At 41.2% G+C, this 19013-nt stretch overlaps 1 protein-coding gene across 3 annotated transcripts in view; it reads right to left on the reverse strand.

Moving 5' to 3' along the window:
* Window positions 1-19013, reverse strand: part of PPARA (peroxisome proliferator activated receptor alpha) — a 70586-nt gene that overhangs the window by 10053 nt on the left and 41520 nt on the right. For all 3 annotated transcript variants that reach the window (XM_063115507.1, XM_063115505.1, XM_063115506.1), the window contains 4 exons: window positions 16286-16446; window positions 14306-14444; window positions 13350-13552; window positions 42-489 (listed from right to left, as the gene is read on the reverse strand). In XM_063115507.1, the coding sequence (XP_062971577.1) occupies window positions 42-489; window positions 13350-13552; window positions 14306-14444; window positions 16286-16446 (951 nt within the window). The remainder of the gene's footprint in view (window positions 1-41; window positions 490-13349; window positions 13553-14305; window positions 14445-16285; window positions 16447-19013) is intronic.

Below are 19013 nucleotides of genomic sequence, written 5' to 3' on the forward strand. Positions count from 1 at the left end.
TGCAAGTGACGTGGCACCAGCAGATTAAATCCAGCACTTACCTCCACAGCAAATTATAGCAGCCACAAAAAGGGAAATGTCACTGTCATCCAGTTCCAGTGCATTGAACTTCATGGCAAAATCAAACTTAGGTTCCATGATATCACAAAATGGTTTTCTTAGGCTTTTTAGGAATTCACGCGTTATAAAACCATTTCCATATGCCACCAGCATCCCATCTTTGTTCATCACAGAGGACAGCATTGCAAATATGGCCTCATAAACTCCATATTTCAGCAAAGTTACTTGATCGTTCAAGTCCAAGTTTGCGAAGCCTGGGATGGCCTTGGCGAACTCCGTGAGCTCCGTGACGGTCTCTACTGATGTGCACTGGCAGCAGTGGAAGATGCGGACCTCTGCCTCTTTGTTTTGGATGCCATTGGCCACCAGCTTGGCCACCAGTGTCTTCTCAGCCATACACAATGTCTCCATGTCATGTATGACAAAAGGCTACAAAGAAAGATATTGAAATAAGTCAGGTAATTTGTGACAAGCTATACTCTTAATTATCAATAAACTAATGAGCAGCTATTGTATCCAAATCACCAAGCTCGGTGCTATGGAGAATTCAAAATACGTATGAAACACAGTCCTCATCCTTAGACAACTTCAAAATTAGTTGGGGAAAATAAGACATTAATAGAGAACTAACAACATAAATCAGAAAGAAGAATAATTGCCATTGCCTAACATCTGTAGGGATTTCATTGCTAAGAAACTAAAGTCCTGATTTTGACAAAAAAGCTAATGGAATATTAGCAAAGCACCTTTAATATTTAATAATATTCTCTGAACTCTTAAATACTATTACAACAGCTTTAATAACAATAATTCTTGGTATTACCTTTATATGAACTTTAGAGATAACCACTATTATTTAACACTGACTTTGAATGAATAAATCTGGCGGGTAAATATATATCATTCAGAAGCTGTCATTTGTGTAGAAATAAGCAAACAAGCACTGTTAAACTCTTTAGGGAAAAAGTGGAAAATCCTAGGGGTGCCCTTGTTTCTCTCTGTTCATAAGACTGAAATGTTCACATCAGCGCTCTATGTTCTGGAGAAAGGGCCCAATCCCTGACAATGCTCCTGGGCCTGTTTCTGGGCTCCCTAGAGCACTTCACAGTGCAAAACCATCTTCAGGGCATCCGCAGGGAGTGTCTGGTGCAGAGGCAAGGTGGGCATGTTGGGAACAGTCAGACTGATTGTCTTTGAAATGCTTAAACAGAACTAGAACTTGCAACATAGTGCTGAACAAGAAAAATCTGACTGCACATGTGAGGAAAGAGGATGTTTAAAAAATTACCTGTGAGGCGACTGCCTCACCCCTCTGCCTCAGACCCAGGCAGGTGGGGAGCTCCAGGCCCCGCCCCCACACCCTGAACTGACACGTGCAGGTGAGCCCACCTGGGGCGGCTGGCAGCAACACCAGCCAGCGGAACCACACAGCTCCACGCAGCCCCTCATCCTGACTCAGACCCAGTGGGAGCACCAGCCTATGGTTACAACCCACCGAGTTTGGCCCAGCAGAACTCCACACGCTAGGGGCTCATTCTACAACCACAAAGTCTAGAACGGGAACCAAGGTGGTTTAACATAACCACCACCACACCTACTGTCAAGCAAAGACAATTCACCCCTAAAAGTAGCAAGCAAGGCCACTCCACAGCCAACCTCAGAGTAACAGAAGAAGCAAACACCCTACCAAATGACCAAGCATCAGCAAAAAAACACTAGAAGCACAAACAATCAAGAAGAAATGACACCACTGAAAGGATATAGTAATGCCCCAAAGTCAGACTCCATGGAACAGGGAATCCTTGAAATGTCTGAAAAAGAATTTCAAGCAATGATCTTAAGAAAACTTGAAGAAATAAAGGAAGACTCAATTAGAGAACACAATGAAACAAGAAAAAACATCCAGAATATGAAGGAGGAAATCTACAAAGAGATTAATACCATAAAAAAGAGTGTAGCAGAACTTCTAGAAATGACTCACTCAATGAAATAAAAAACACGACTGAGAGCTAGAGCAGCAGGGTAGAGCAAGCAGAAGAAAGAATTTCAGAGCTTGAAGATTGTCTTTTTGAAATAAGTCAGGCAGACAAAGAAAAAGGAAAAAAGAATTAAAAACAATGAGGAAAACCTATGAGAAATAGCACACAACCTCAAGAATTCTAACATGTGAATTGTGGGTATTTCTGAAGGGCATGAGAAAGGAAAAGGTGTTGAAAATCTACTCAAGGAAATAGTAACATAAAACTTCCCAGTGTAGGGCGAGATACAGACCTTCAGATCCAGGAAGCTCAAAGGTTCCCAAACTGATTCAACACAAAAAGATCCTCCCCAAGACATATTATAGTTAAATTTGCAAAGCTCAAAGACAAAGAGAGAATTCTACAGGCAGCAAGAGAAAAGCGTCAGGTCACTTACAGGGGAACTCCCATCAAACTAACAGCAGACTTCTCAACCGAAACCCTACAGGCCAGAAGAAAGTGGAATGATATATTCAAAATGCTAAAAGAAAAAAACTGCCAGCCAAGAATTCTTTGCCCAGCAAGTCTCTCCTTAAGAAACGAGGGAGAAATAGTGTATTTCCCAGATAAACAAAAGTTGTGGGAGTTCACCACCACATGACTAGCCCTGCAACAAATTCTTTTTTTTTTTTTTTTGTCTTTTTTTTTTGTGTGTGTGTGTGTGTGACCGGTAAGGGGATCGCAACCCTTGGTTTGGTGTCGCCCGCACCGCGCTCAGCCAGTGAACGCACCGGCCATTCCTATATAGGATCCGAACCCGCGGCGGGAGCGCCGCTGCGCTCCCAAGTGCGGCACTCTCCCGAGTGCGCCATGGGGCCGGTCCCCTGCAACAAATTCTCAAGGGAGTCATTCATCTGGAATCTAAATAATGGTGGCCACTATCACAAATACACAAGAAAGAGCAAAACTCACAGTTAAAACAAAAATGCCAGCAAGAAAGAGAAAGAACCTAAATGATTTCACCTTAAATTCCTGACTAACATTGAAGAAGAGAAATAAAAGGGGAAATAATGATCAAAAGATATTTAAACTACCTAAACAAGTAGCAATTAAATGACAGGAATTAAACAACACTTCTCAATAACTACTCTAAATGTGAATGGACTAAACTCCCCATTCAAAAGACACAGACTGACTGACTAGATTCAAAAGCTAGACCCAAGTATATGCTGTCTTCAAGAGACCCACTTCACCTGTCAAGAAACTCATAGACTAAAAGTGAAGGTATGGAAAAAAGATATACCATGCAAATGGAAACCAAAAAAGAGCAGGAGTAGCTATTCTTATATCAGACAAAATAGACTTTAAACCAAAAAACATTTAAAAAGACAAAGAAGGCCATTATATAATGATAAAGGGAACTATCCAGCTAGAAGACATAACAATCATAAACAGGTATTCACCCAATACTGGAGCACCCAGATATATCAAGCAAACACTCTTAGACCTAAAGAAGAAGATAGGTCCTAATACATTAATAGTGGGTGATCTGAACACCCCTCTCTCAGTATGGGACAGGACTTCCAGGCAACAAGTCAACAAAGAGACACAGGATTTAATCTATACCCTAGACCAACTGGACTTGGCAGATAAACACAAAACATTTCACCCAACAGCTAAAGAACACACTTTCTTCTCATCAGCTCATAGTACATTCTCAAGGATAGACCACATATTAGGTCACAAATCTAGTCTCAGCAAATTAAAAAAAATTGAAATCATTCTGACAATCTTTTCAGACCACAATGGACTAAAACTGGAGATAAACAATAAGCAAATTGCTGGAAGCTATACAAATACATGGAAAATAAATAATAGGCTCCTGAATGACCTATGGGTCCAAGAAGAAATGAAACAGGAAACCAAAAAATTTCTAGAAACTAATGAAAATAAAGATACATCATACCAAAACTTGTGGGATACTGCAAAAGCAGTACTAAGGGGCAAATTTATTGCAGTAAATGTTTATATCAAAAAAATGGAAAGACTCCAAATAAACAACCTAACACTATGCCTAAAGAACTTGAAAAACAACAACAATCTAAATCTAAGGCAGAAGATGGAAAGAAATAATTAAGATCAGAACAGAACTAAATGAAAAAGAGACCCAAAAAACAATAGAAAAGATCAACAAAACTAAAAGTTGGTTTTTTGAGAAGATAAACAAAATAGACACACCATTAGCTAGATGAACAAAAAAAAAAAAAAAGAAGACCCAAATAACAAAACTCAGAAATGAAAAGGGAGACATTACAACTGACACTACAGAAATACAAAGAATCATTAGAGACTATTATAAACAACTGTATGACAACAAATTTGAAAATCTGGAAGATATGGATAAGTTTTTAGACACATATAAATTACCAAGACTGAACCAAGAAGACATAGAAAACCTGAACAGACCAATAACAAGCAAGGAGATTGAAGTGGTAATTAGCAATCTTCTAACAAAAAAAAGTCCAGGTCCGGATGGCTTTACAGCTGAATTCTATCAAACTTTTAAAGAGGAGTTAATACTAATTCTCATGAAACTGTTCCAAACAATTGAAACAGACTACTCTCCCAAACTCATTCTATGAGGCCAACATAACTCTGATACCAAAACCAGATAAAGACACAACAAAAAAAGAAAATTACAGGCCAATATCCTTGATGAATCTAGATGCTAAAATCCTCAACAAAATATTAGCAATTAGAATACAGCAACATATTTAAAAAATTATACACTACGATCAAGTGGGATTCATCCCAGGGATGCAACAATGGTTCAACATACAAAAGTCAATAAATGTGATACATCACATTGACAAGCTCCAGGACAAAGACCATATGATCATCTCAATAGATGCTGAAAAAGCATTTGACAAAATTGAACATCCCTTCATGATAAAGACTCTCAACAAATTCGGTATAGAAGGAAAACATCTCAACACAATAAAAGCCATTTATGACAAGCCCACCACCAGTATTATTCTGAATGGGGAAAAATTGAAGGCCTTCCACTTAAGGAAAGGAACAAGACAAGGATGCCCACTCTCACCACTTCTATTCAACATGGTACTGGAGGTACTAGCCAGAGCAATCAGGCAAGAGAAAGAAATAAAGGGAATCCAGATTGGAATAGATGAAGTCAAACTTTCCCTATTTGCAGATGACGTGATACTATATATAGAAAAACCTAAAGACTCTATCAAAAAACTCCTAGAGCTGCTTAATAACTTCAGTAATGTTGCAGGATACAAAATAAATGCCCCCAAATCAGTAGCATTTATATACTCAAATAATGAATTAACAAAAAGAGAAATAAAGAAAGTAAGCCCACTTACAATTGTCACCAAAAAAATACAATACCTAGGGATCAATTTAACCAAGGAGGTGAAAGACCTCTACAATGAGAATTACAAATCACTTCTGAAAGAAATTAAAGAAGACACAAAAAGATGGAAAGATATTCCATGCTCTTGGATTAGAAGAATTAACATTGTGAAAATGTCTATACTATGCAAAGCGACCTACAGATTCAATGCAATCCCCATCAAAATACCAATGACATTCTTCACAGAAATGGAAAAAAACAATCTTACCTTTCATGTGGAAAAACAAAAGACCCTGAATAGCTAAAGCAATCCTGAGCAAACAAAACAAAGCAGGAGGAGTAACTGCCTGACTTCAAATTATACTACAAAGCTGTTGTAACCAAAACAGCACGGTACTGGTATGAAAATAGACATTCATACCAGTGGAGTAGAATTAAGAACCCAGAAATCATTCCTCAGACTTATAGCCATCTGATATTAGACAAAGGCAACAAAAATCTACATTGGGGAAAAGATTGCCTCTTTAACAAGTGGTGCTGGGAAAACTGGATATCCATATGCAGAAAAATGAAACTAGATATGTATCTCTTACCATACACTAAAATCAACTCAAAATGGATTAAAGACCTAGGTATAAGACCCGAAATTGTAAAATTACTAAGGGAAAATATAGGTGAAACACTTTAGCAGTTAGGTCTGGGCACAGGCTTTATGAACATGAGCCCGAAAGCACAAGCAGCAAAAGAAAAAATAAACAAATGGGACTATATCAAACTAAAAAGTTTCTGCACAGCAAAAGAAACAATCAACAGAATGAAAAGACAACCTACAGAGTGGGAGAAAATTTTTGCCAACTATGCATCTAACAAGGGACTAATATCCAGAATGTACATAGAACTCAAGCAATTATACAGTAAAAAAGTAAATGACCCATAAAGGAGCTGAATAGACAATTTTCAAAGGAAGACATACAAATGGCCAACAGATACATGAAAAAATGCTCAACATCGCTAGTCATTAGGGAAATGCAAATTAAAACCACATTGAGATACCACCTCACTCCAGTTAGACTGCCTATGATCAAAAAGATGGTGAATAAAAAATGCTGGCGAGGGTATGGAGAGAAGGGAACACTCCTACTCTGTTGGTGGGGCTATAAATTAGTACAACCACTTTGGAAAACAGTATGGAGGTTTCTCAAACAACTACAGATAGATCTTCCATATGATCCAGCAATCCCTCTTCTGGGTATATATCCAGAGGAATGGAAATCATCATGTCAAAGAGATACTTGCACTCCCATGTTTATTGCAGCTCTGTTTACAATAGCCAAGATATGGAACCAACCTGTCCATTAATAGATGATTGGATAAGGAAACTGTCGTATATATACACTATGGAATACTACTCTGCCATAAAAAAGAATGAAATACCCCCATTTGCAACAACATGGATGAACCTGGAGACACTTACACTGAGTGAAACAAGCAAAGCACAGAGGGATAAATACCGCATGTGCTCACTCATATGTGGAAGCTAAGAAAGAAAGGAAGGCAGGAAAGAAAGACCACAGTAGTGCCATGATCCAACAGAGGGAGGGAACATTCCTAGGGCTACAAATTGGAGTTGAGGGGAGAGGGGAAATGGGAGGGAGGTTGGGGGAAAATTGGGAGGGGAGAAGGGTACAAAAGTAATTTCTGGTTATGGGTATGTCCCCAGTATGAATCTGGCCCCCACATCATGGGCAGGAGGGGGGACAATCAGCTTTGTATCTCATGAATATTCATTAAAAAAATTACCTGTGAATGAGTGAGAACATTCTGAATACAAAATTTAAAAGTAAATTTCTAAATATCTCAAGTCTGATTAAAGAAGACTTACATTATCTCTCTCCAAAGACCTTAAATACAGGCCAGATTACCATTGTTTTGGAAAAATTTGGGGACAGATCTGCTTCACAGAAAGTTATAGCTCAGATTTAAGGAATTACCATTTATAGGATGAACTAGAGAAATATTTTTAAAGGACAGATGGGAGTATTCCCTCAATTCCAGGAAATATACTCTTAGGTCATGCTAACTTTATTCAAATCACTGGCTTTTTCTAAAGTACCTTCAGAAGAAATAAAGGTGCTTAAAAAAAAAAAAAGTTCTGTGGTCAAAAAAAAAAAAAAAAAAAAAAATTAGAGGAAGACTGAGTTAAATGAAGTTTACATAACAAGTGTGCACAGTGAATCTTCAAGACCCAGGCTGGGGAAGTGGTATTTCCCAAAGTATCTGGTTACAGGACACTTACTATGATTTCTTTTTTTTTAAAATTTTTATTATTTATTATTTATTTATTTTTTTATTTTTTTAAAAAGATGACCGGTAAGGGGATATTAACCCTTGACTTGGTGTTGTCAGCACCACACTCAGCCAGTGAGCGAACCGGCCATCCGTATATGGGATCCGAACCCGGGGCCTTGGTGTTATCAGCACCGCACTCTCCCGAGTGAGCCACGGGCCGGCCCAATTTCTTTTTTTTGATAGTGCATCTCACAGGTCTACTGCAGGGCCAGCTACATAATTTGCAGGGCCCAGAGCAAAATGAAAATGTGGGGCCCCTTGTTAAAAGATGATTAATGACTTCAAGAGAGCAACAGCAGGGCACTTGTAAGCGTGGGGCATAGTGGAACAGCTCACATGGCCATGAAGCTGGCCCTGGACTAGTCTCATGTATGGAATATGCTCTCATAAATGGGGACTTAGTTAGCAACAAAATGTCACTTCATTTTTATAAAATTATCATTTGGATTTTAGAAAGCAGGCCTCATGTGACAGGCAAAATTAGAAACCATGTGAATTCAAAATGAATGCTAACATAATAAATCGATGTTCGTTCAAGCAGAACTGTATAGTACAACACACTTGAAAATTCACAAACTTTACTGATAAACATTCTTGGTAAAGATTATTTTTTTAAAAAATCCATGCAGCTTATATTCAACTTTGGAATGAGCCTTCTATACTAAAACTTGAATATGAATATATCTGACTTACAGATATGAATATGTCTGATTTCAATACTAAAATATGAACGTGAACATATTTCATTGAAAATAAATAAAGCGTGTTGTAAAGATTTCGAACAGCATGAGGCAGAGTGCTGCCTAGCTTCGCCCGCATCCCCAAGACCAGAAGCTCCCGCAACTGACCTTCCGCAGGCCTGGCTCACACCTCCTACATTCTACGGTGTTAATGACATTGCTCACGAGAATTTATCTCTAAAGTCTATTTCCACCTTGAAAAGTTAGCAGCTGTCATGTTTTAGGAAAAAATTAAACATGAATCATTGGTAGAGCTGCTTTGGATGAAATTATTTAATAAGCTCTTGGTTATGTTTTACCACATATTTTTAAAAATGGCATTAAAATATTAAGTATGTTTTTCAATCTAAAGACAAGTAGTAGGTATAATATTTGATCATAACATAGCAGACAAAATCCCAAGACAGGGTGCAAGGTAACATCGTTGAAAACAGCAATTCCGGGCCGAGCCCGTGGCGCACTTGGTAGAGTGCTGCGCTGGGAGCGCGGCGACGCTCCCGCCGCGGGTTCGGATCCTATATAAGACTGACCGGTGCACTCACTGGCTGAGTGCCGGTCACGAAAAAAATAAATAAATGAAAAAAAAAATAAAACGGCAGTAGTAATATTTAAAAAAAAAAAAGAAAAGAAAACAGCAATTCCATTCCAATGTGGCGCCCGGGTGGCCACCCGTATTCCAATGATTCACAAACGCTGAGAGTAATGTTGGAATTCCTCTCTTGAAACTGGTTTTAGAACCTGTGCTCAGCTGCATGTCAAAAATTAGTCTTCTCAGTTCACTTTTTTTCTTCAAACAAGATATTTCACTGTTAATTCCAACTTGTACGCCAGACTAGCTACAACTAACTCATGGTTTTGTCTAAAATTCAGTTATATTCTCAGAGGGCAAAGATTTTCCATAACTGAAAACATTCAAAGAGTCTAAAGATAATTCCCAACAATTTTGAGCAATAGGGGTATAGTGGATTGAATTATGTCCCCCTAAAATTCACTAAAGCTTGAATTGTGTCCCCCAGGTTTTATGTACTAGAAACTTAGCCCCACTGTGACTGTTAAGAGGCTGGGAAATCCTATTATGGTAATTGAAAGGTGGAGCCTTGAAGAGATGACTGGATTGTAGGACCGTGCAGTAGTGAATGGATTAAAAATGGTCAGGGGCATGGTTCTGAGGGCTTTAATAAAGGAGTACAAGAGTCTGTCTGTCTCTGTCTCTCTCTGCTCTCTCTGCTTCCACCATGTGGCAATGTGATACCCTACCATCACTAAAGCCACTACCAAAGAAAACCTTCACCAGATGCATTCCCTGGACTTTGGACTTCCCAGCCTCAGAAACTGTAAGAAATAAATTTTGTGTTCTTTACAAAATACCCAGTTCCATGTATTTTGTTGTAAGCAACAGAAATGGACTAATACAAGTGGAATCTTTGAAATAAACATGATACTCCCAATTATTACTTTATTCATTTGAACTGAATAAAGTTCTGCTATGCTTGTTAGATTAAAGAGTAGCTGTCCTACTTTATTCTCTGGTGGCCAGCCATTACAGGGATCGAACCCTAGACCTTGGTGTTATCAGCCCAACACTCAAACTAACTGAGCTAACCAGCCAGCCCGGTACTGCATTATCACCACCTTATACTTTGAATTTCTAACGTCCTAATATTCAGTGCTAAAGAGTTTGCTGTTTTTAAGCAAACATCCTCATCCATTTTTCAGAAGGTGCAGCTAGCTTCTAAAACCCAAAGCGGCTAAGCCTGAGCAAGAGCGAGTATGTGTGTGAGCACGCATGCCTGCATGAGCGTGTGCATCGTGTGGGTGTATGTGCACGTGCACATGGGCTGGGGCCGAGCCCCTGGTGGCCAGGGAAGCAAACATTGCAAGGAAGGTGCTGACTGCACCGAAGCCCCTCCATCTTGTTTTCGTGTTCCTTCCTGCAAAGTCTTTTCGTGACATTCCCAACCTCTGACAGGTCATGTAGTATCTTTGTAGGACACTGCTGAAAAGCACCTCTTCCAGAAGCCATGCTGGGAGGGCACTACAGCTCCCCTCTCCCTCTTGGCTCTGCTTCTATCCTGGTCACCCTCAAATCAAGGGGCAGCAAGTCCCCAAAGGAGCTCTGGCCCAATCACGAATGGCCCTTGGTTCTGAAATCTCAGGGACTCAAGCCAATCCCAGTGTCTAGATGGAAACAGACATTCTCCATCCATCCCCTCACCCCCTCCCCACAGCTAAAACCCATCCTTCCCTGAAGCAATGGCATCTTTGCAGCCACCGTGTACCCTAAGCAGGGTCCTCCCGGCACCCTGCCTGTTTCCAGGTCAGCCACGGGGCTTTGCTTTATCTGATCTGAAGAACACGAGGTGGTCTTCACAGAACAAAGGAATGAACTACTGCAAAGATAAATTCGACCCCAACTTCTAGCATAGGCTGCTTGAAAGTTAACATGTGTCTAGCACCTAGCTTTCCCCATCAAGGTATTGAACATCTCAGGACCACGCTTTAGTCAGAGGTCAGAGGTGGGGAGCTTATGCCCCCTATTGCCCCAGTAGTCCCTGAGGAAGGAGGTGAGCCTGGCCCTGCCCCAGTGGCACAAGCATGTGTCTTTATCCGGCATGCAAGTTCATGTTTCCTATATCATGCAAAGAAGTGTGTTTACCAGCCTAGGACAGATTCATTATTCCTCCTCCCAACCCCAGACAGAAATAAAGTTGGTGTGCCTTCCCCACACTCTGCAGAGCCCGGCTGCAGGCCGTCAGGTCACCCCAGGCTGGGACTGCACGGCAGGTCATCGTGTGGTGGTCACTAAGCACAGAGCAAGGTGAGCACGTCTGGGCCAAAGCCTGGTCTCCCTAAGAGAATTTCCACCAGAAGATGGGATTCCTTTCTAAATTGTGTATGAGACACAGACTATGATCTTCCAACGCCCACTGCAGCCACAAAACCACAGCTCTGCGCAGGGATTCAGACAGTGTGGCCTAGTAGTGGGTGTCCCACTAGTCGGGCCTTCTCCTGGATGGATGAGTAGACACAGTGGCCCTGGGCTGGAGCATCGAGTCCTGGAAAGGCCGCCAGCAGGCTAGGCAGGGAGACAAGAGCTGGGCCCACCTCCAACATACCTGAGCAGACAGGATACAGGGCTTGGGGTGGTGGAGGGGGACCCTGGCTTGGAGCTACCAGTGTGATCAAGTGCAACAGGTGACACATAGCTGGATGGCATCTTTAAAGCTGGTACCTGGGGCAGTCTGCCTTGGAGGTGGGGGTAGAACTCTCAGCAGGACACCGAATTCTGCTTTTCCAATACAGTGAACTCCAGACCGGGCCTAGTAACCTATTATTCATTTCCTTAAGACCCCAGCACAAACAGGTTCCTGTCCAAGAGTGACCGTGTGTGCAAGTCCCCAACCGTCCTGATTTCCTCCACTCTGGCCCAGGCCGGCCAGCTGCTTTGCAGGATATCTCGGTGGGGAGCGGCAGGAGGATGCTTTACAGGAGGTGCATTAACATCAAACAAGAATGTTTTGTTAAGAGTAAAGATGACTTTCATGTTTTGCTTTAAACTCTTCAAGTCCAAGGGAAGAAATAAAAGATTGCAAATGAAAGTCTTAGCTACCCTTGCTTGGGGCTACACTAATCACTTGCAGGAGAGAAATGCAAAGGTGAAAGGTCACCTTCGCTTTCACCCTTGTGACCCAGAGAGCGTCAGGTTGGCACGAGCCTCTGAGCCTCTGGGCCGCCCAGTGTGGGCGTTTGCTTGACCACTCCCAAAATATCTCAGCCTATTTAATTGGACAATTCACTGAAGAAGTAAAAGACTCAGTAAAAGAGAGGTGTGGTTTGTTCATGAAAGTACGTAGCTTGTGAACTACTTTATTTTCCTGTGACTAAACATTCTAGCTTGTAATTCCCCACAAGGAGAGCTTCAAGCTATTCATTAGCACAAATTAAACCTGTTTCGCCATGCTCATAGGAAAAAGGCAGAAGATCTTTATCCGCTAAGGTTGGGCCGTCCCCCTCTTTGAAGGTGGCTCTGAGGTTCCTGCTGTAATGGAGACAAAGACTTACTTAACTATAGGGGTGGGGCAGCAGGACCTTAGGCCTGCAGGTGAGGAAGTGCACGAGAGGCCACAGGGGCCAACGTTGGTTGCCTCTGAAAAGGCCCAGAATTATCCAGTGCGACAATAAAGTTTCTGTAAACAAACGAGCCTCTCCTGTCCCTGAGATGTCACTGCCTTCTCACTGAAGAAAAAGGCGGCAGGTGTGTGTGTGGGGTGTGTGTGTGTGTGTGTGCGCGCGCGCGCGCGCGCGCGCGTGTGGCGTGTGTGTGTGTGTGTGTGTGTGTGGCGTGTGTGTGCGCGCACGTGCATGTGTGGTGTGTGTGTGCACGTGCGTGTGTGCGTGTGTGCTCGTGTGTGTGTGCGCGTGTGTGGTGTGTGTGTGTGTAGGAGCGGGGGAGGGGGGCAGGGAGCACTTTTAGGCGGGAGGATCAGAAAGCACATTTTTAGTGGGAAGTGAACAGTTTCACTTTCTGGCCTTAAAAATAAGAATTTTAAAAATGCACTTGAGAAACGCCCCCGTACCTGGTAAACGGTTAACTGGACTTTCGGGGCGTGCTAATTGCATAGCCAGTATAGTAGCTGGTTGCTAGAGCTTTGAGGTGGATCCCAGTGGGAGGATGGGGGCTGCCGTTAAGCTACACTTGGGAGCCTCAGAATGAACCATTTCCGGCTGGATGGTTGCTGTTTGCCTTGGGGATGAACGCTACTTTCTCAACAGTGACATATTTCCTCAATCGCCCTCTCTGAGTCTGGTTGACATGTGGCCCTCAGAACACTCCAGACTCTACTGAGCGGCAGCGGCACCTACTGGATTGTTGCTGGTCTTTCCCGCCAGGATGACACGTGCTTTGACCTTGTTCATGTTGAAGTTCTTCAGGTAGGCCTCGTAAATCCTCTTGGCAAGGGATTTGAGATCCGCAGTTTCGGAATCGTCTATGTCATGTTCACAGGTGAGAATTTCTGCTTTCAGTTTTGCTTTTTCAGACCTTGGCATTCTTCCAAAACGAATTGCTGGGGGTTGGAGAAAACAAGGGACAACGTGAAACAGACGAGAACAGCAGCTGTGGAGGCAGCGCGGGTGCAGGAAGGGCTGGTGGGCAGGCCCCGGGACTCAGACCATGGACGACACTGACGACGCGCTGCAGCCCACTTCTCACTGCTGCGCAGCTCTCTGCTATGCAGGGATGAAAGTGACACTCAGACTCCATAGCGCCCAGACTTCTAAAAAGGTTAAAACAAAAGGTACCACTGTCGCTCACTTCAACAGTCGGATTAGGTAGTAATTGACCTTTGATATCAGGAAGATAAAAGTGAGCTTCAGAATGAGTTCATACACCACCTCTTACCTCTTCCAGAAGGTAGAGGTGCAGCCTTTATGAACTGCTTATCTCAAATTCATCGTGGTTAGCATGTTCTAACTTTAGAGTATAACAGACTACAATGAAATGTATAATATGGTGAGAGGTTTGAAATGGCACCACTTCCCATGGATGAGATGAACACTCTGTCATCTCAGTGCTTTCCAGTTGGTTTTTATTTTTCAAATCAAAGTCGTGCCATTTGAAGTTTCTAGCAATAATTATAAGTGCTCTGCCAAATCTCAGCTACTTGAGACTTTTATTTTTTTTTAGTCTGTTCTGATTACAAAATGATTTGGAAGTTAAATGTTGCAGCATGTTCATTCAAAGTACAGTCTGTTCCAACCGAACAAGGAAGGTAAACTGAGGAACAGATTGTGAAAATGTGCCAGGCAACCTTACCCACCGTTGTGTGACATCCCGACAGAAAGGCACTTGTGAAAGCGACAGTACTGGCACTTATTCCGATTCTTTTTCTGGATCTTGCAGCTACGATCACATCTGTCATACACCAGCTTTAATCGGATAGTTCGCCGAAAGAAACCCTGTGAGATTAATATACAGTTTATTAAGGAATATGGACCACTAATAAATCAGTGTAACTGCTTCATTCACCTTTCATGTTGTCCATTTATTATCCATTTTTAATGAACTACATTTAGAGAAACAGTTCTTCTAAAAAGTCTGTTATAATTAGGGCAAATAAAGCATTTTTAATTTCATTGCATTTAAGGTGAAAAACAATAAAATGAGGCAAAATTTAAAGTAATTTCAAAATGTCCTCATCTGACTTGGGAAGACACAATTGTAGTTTTCCAAAGACTTCCTTAGCCCTGCTACTACGTATCCGAATGTCACCTCCTCCCATCTGACACATGCGCATTGGTGACTGGAAACTTTCTAGGAACTTGAACATACTAACTCCATGAAAGACAAAAGTTATAATAAAAGGAAGCCAGCTCTTTGTAAACAATTTTCTTGCTTTATAAAACCATTTTAACATTTACTCAGCAAGAAACAACTTTACCAGTTAGTCCATTAAAAAACTAAACTAAACAAAAGTCATGAAACCATGGCCCTAAAGATAAGGCCATTTTACAGGGAGCTTTTTAAAAGGTTTATGGTTAGAAAACTTGATTTTTTCCTCTGGGTTCTTTTTTTTCTCTTTGCTTTTAAGGCATTCTTCCCCATTTCTGATGTGGTACATTTGACTGGCCCATGTGCGAGGCAACGGCAATCTCTTGGGGAATGTGAGGGGAAGGTTCGTATCTTTACTTGATAACTTTATCTAGGTTTGTAAAGCAGGATGGGCAAAGAATGCGTGCGATCATAAGTGGCAGGGTGAGAAGACGGCCTTAAGCATCAGGATGCCACAATGCCCTGGCCAGCGGCCCATTCTCCCTGTGGCCCAGACCTCCAAGGCCAGGCCCGGCTCGGGGCATGACATCAGTGTTTCAAGAACACAGATTGTGCAGCGTAGCAGCAAAGGCTGTGGCAATTTCCAAATGTGAATAAACACTTCCAGCATGAGCAATGCAAGGGGATGTCTGATTTTACCCAAACATTAAGATTACTAGATCTCCCACACATCACATGTATAAAGTGCCAAACCTGAGAACGTACATATGTCCCTAAAAGGACACGATGCCTCAGGAGACCTTCGGGATGTAACAGGATGGGATCCTTTTCCTCATCATGATGGAAGATCACAAAGGGCCAATGGTCCAGTTGGCAGCAGGGGGGACAAGCAGGCCCAACTTCATGAACTCTACCCTGGGTCATATGTCAGGGGCTGGCTGAGCTAGCACGAGGATGAGGACGCACAAAGGGTACATGTGGCTGGGGGGGATAGAGGCCCTCAACATGCAGGAAGGAGCGGCGTGGGGTGAGGAGCAGCGGTAGATGAGCCAGCTCCAGGTCTGGTCCCCCTGCCAGGTACCCTGGGGCCCTGAGTGAGACACTCTGTTCTAAGGCTGCACTAACCACCTGAGCTAACTGCCCAGCCCTGAGCAAGGCAGTCTGTGCTTCTGATGGGCAGCTGCTCCACCGGGCACATGAGAACACTGCTCCATCGGGCCCTCGGAGAGAGTCGAACGGTTCACTGGGTAGACGCTCTCTACCTTGTATTCAAATGAAAGGGTCAATCTTAATGTGGCTTATTTTCTGTTAAGGAACACACTTCTCTAAGTTATTTACAAAGCACGGTAGAGCAATCTGTTCTAGACTCTCTGAAGAGAGAAATTAATCTGTCACTGAGGTCAGTTTCTTAACTGTGACTTTCTGCAGATCTCTTTTAGTAACGATGGACATTTGTGTATAAGATGAAAGCAACCACAAGCAGCTGGTGATGCAGGCCACCTTTGTCCTCCTCCAGGGTCCCCTGTACCTTGCAGCCTTCACACGCATGAACTCCATAATGGTAGCCTGAGGCTTTGTCCCCACAGATTCTACATTCAATGTTTAATGCTCCACTGGGAGATTCCTCTATGCTTCCAGGAACCACAGGATAAGTAACTGATGAGGGACTTGAAGCTGGTGAAAGGGTATCTAAGAAAAAAAAAAAAAAGATTTATGAACATTCATGGAGTCATAGTCCTATGTCTAAATTTGGTCTATGAGGATACAACAGCATGTGAGGCACTCAGTGATGAAGCACAAGACAGTCGGCAGCATACCTGTCCTGTGTGGGGCACCTGGTCGCACACTCCCGCGCTCCTATGACTACCACCTTGCTGGCACACCATGTGCTCTGCCTCCTTCCTGCTGAGCTGCCCCCTGGGCCCCGGGCCTACACGTCCCTGTCTCACAGATACTCCCACCTGCAGGGCTCCCACAGCCCCCCATGCTGACATGTGCTACACAGACCTTGTTAGTTCATTTGCCTCCTTCTTTCTAGTTCTTCTGCAATTACTAACCCAGCAAATGGCACTAGAACACAGTATCAAAATCCACGTGGGCAACGCCAAATGCATAATCCTTGAGAGAAGAAAAGTAAGTTGGAATTGATGTAAATTAAAAACTTTTGATCTGAAAAAGGCAATGTTAAGAAAATAAAAAGACAAGCCACAGACTGGGAGAAAATATTTTCAAAACATATCTGATAAAAGACTTGTATCCAAAATATGCAAAGAAGTCATAAAACACAACAGTAAGAAAACAACTCAATTTAAAAATGGCCAAAAGATATGAATGGGCACTTCACCAAAGAAAATCTATAGATGGCAAGTAAGCATGTGAAAAGATTACTGGTTCTTTAAAATAAAAGAATAGCAATATATTTTACATTTATGTTTATATGTTTATGTTATGTTTATATTTATGTTTATAATATAGATAGAAATAAAAGTATGTGAAACAATACCACAAATGCATGGAGGGACAAATGGAAGTATAATGTTATAATATCTGTAAAATCATATAATATCACTTGAAAGTAGACTATGATAAGTTAAAAATGTATACTGTAAACCCTAAAGCAACCAGTAAAATAACACAAGGAGTTATACATAATAGGACAACAAAGTAGGTAAAACGGAATTTAAAAAAATACTCAATCCAAGAGAAGGCAGAAAAAGAGGAAAAAGGAACAAAATACAGATGTGCCAAAAAAGAACAAATTGCAAGATGCAAGATAATAGATTTATGTGAAACCATAATATAAAGATACAGATATGTTGAAAAGAAAAGAATGGAAAAATATATACCATGTTAACAACAGTCAAAAAGACAGCTGCAGTGGGTACATTAATATCCTACAAAGTAGTGTTCAGAACAAAGAACTTTATCATGGGTAAAGAAGGTCATTTCATAATACAAATGGGGTAAATTCATCAAGAGGATATAACAATCCTAAGTGTTTATGCACCTAATAATAGAGTTACAAAATATTTGAAGTAAAAACTGCAGAACTGAAAGGAGAAATAGACAAATCTACAATTGTAATTTGAGATTTCAACACCCCTTCTCAATGATCGATGAAACAAGTTGACAGGAAATCAGTAACAATATGGAAAACTTGAACAACGCTAATTACCAACTTGACCTAATTGACGTTTACAGAACACTCCAATTGCACAGTGCACATTCTTCTCAAGTAGATGTAGAACATTTTCCAAAACAGACCATACTCTGAACCACAGAACAGCTCTGATAAGTTCAAAAGGATTCAAGCCATACAAAGTACAGTATGTTCTCTGGCCATAGTGGAACTAAATTAGAAATCCATAACAGAAATATATATGGAAAATCCTCAAATGTTTGGTAAATAAAAAATAAACATTAAATAATCCATGAATTCAAGAAGAAACCAAAAGAGAAGAGAAAAAGTAATTTGAACTGAATGAAGATAAAAACACGACATATCAAAATTTCTGACATGACTCCTTTAGGAGCCCTTAGGTTGAAATTCATAGCACCAGATGCCTATATGAGAAAAGAAAGGTCTCAAATCAATAGCATCTTAACTGAAGAAACTAGAAAAAGGAGAGCAAATTAGACCTAACTTAAGCAGAAGAAAGGAAATAATAAAGATTATAACGAAAATCAATGAAATAGAAAACAGAAAAGCAATACAGAAAAAATGATGAAACCAAAGGCCTCTTTGAGAAGATCAATAAGATTCATAAGCATCCAGCCAGCCCGATCAGGAAAAAGAGGGGAAGATACAAATTATAAACATGAGAAATGAAAGAGGTGACATCATTACAGATTCTACAGGTATTAGAAGGATAATAAGGGGACGTTATGAATAATTTCAATGAATTCAACAACTTGGATGAAAGGAACAAATTACCAAAGTTTATTCAAGGAGAGAGAGATAAGGTGAATAATCTCTATCTATTTTAAAAAATTGAATATGGAGTTAAAAGATCCTTCCCATAAAGAAAACTCTAGATCCAGATGGCTTCACCTGTGAAATCTAGTAAGCATTTAAGGAAGAACGAATATCAATTCTACAGAAACAATTCTAGAAAACTGAAGAGGAGGGAATAGTTCCCAGCTCATTCTACAAGGCAAGAATTAAACCAGAAAGACAGTAAGAAAAGGAAACTAGACTCGATTGTCTTCATGAACAGGGATGTAGATAGTCTTAATAAAAGCTTACCTAGTTAAAT

This window comes from Cynocephalus volans, chromosome 12 (genome assembly GCF_027409185.1).
Source record: "Cynocephalus volans isolate mCynVol1 chromosome 12, mCynVol1.pri, whole genome shotgun sequence".
Classification (NCBI taxonomy): Eukaryota; Metazoa; Chordata; class Mammalia; order Dermoptera; family Cynocephalidae; genus Cynocephalus; species Cynocephalus volans.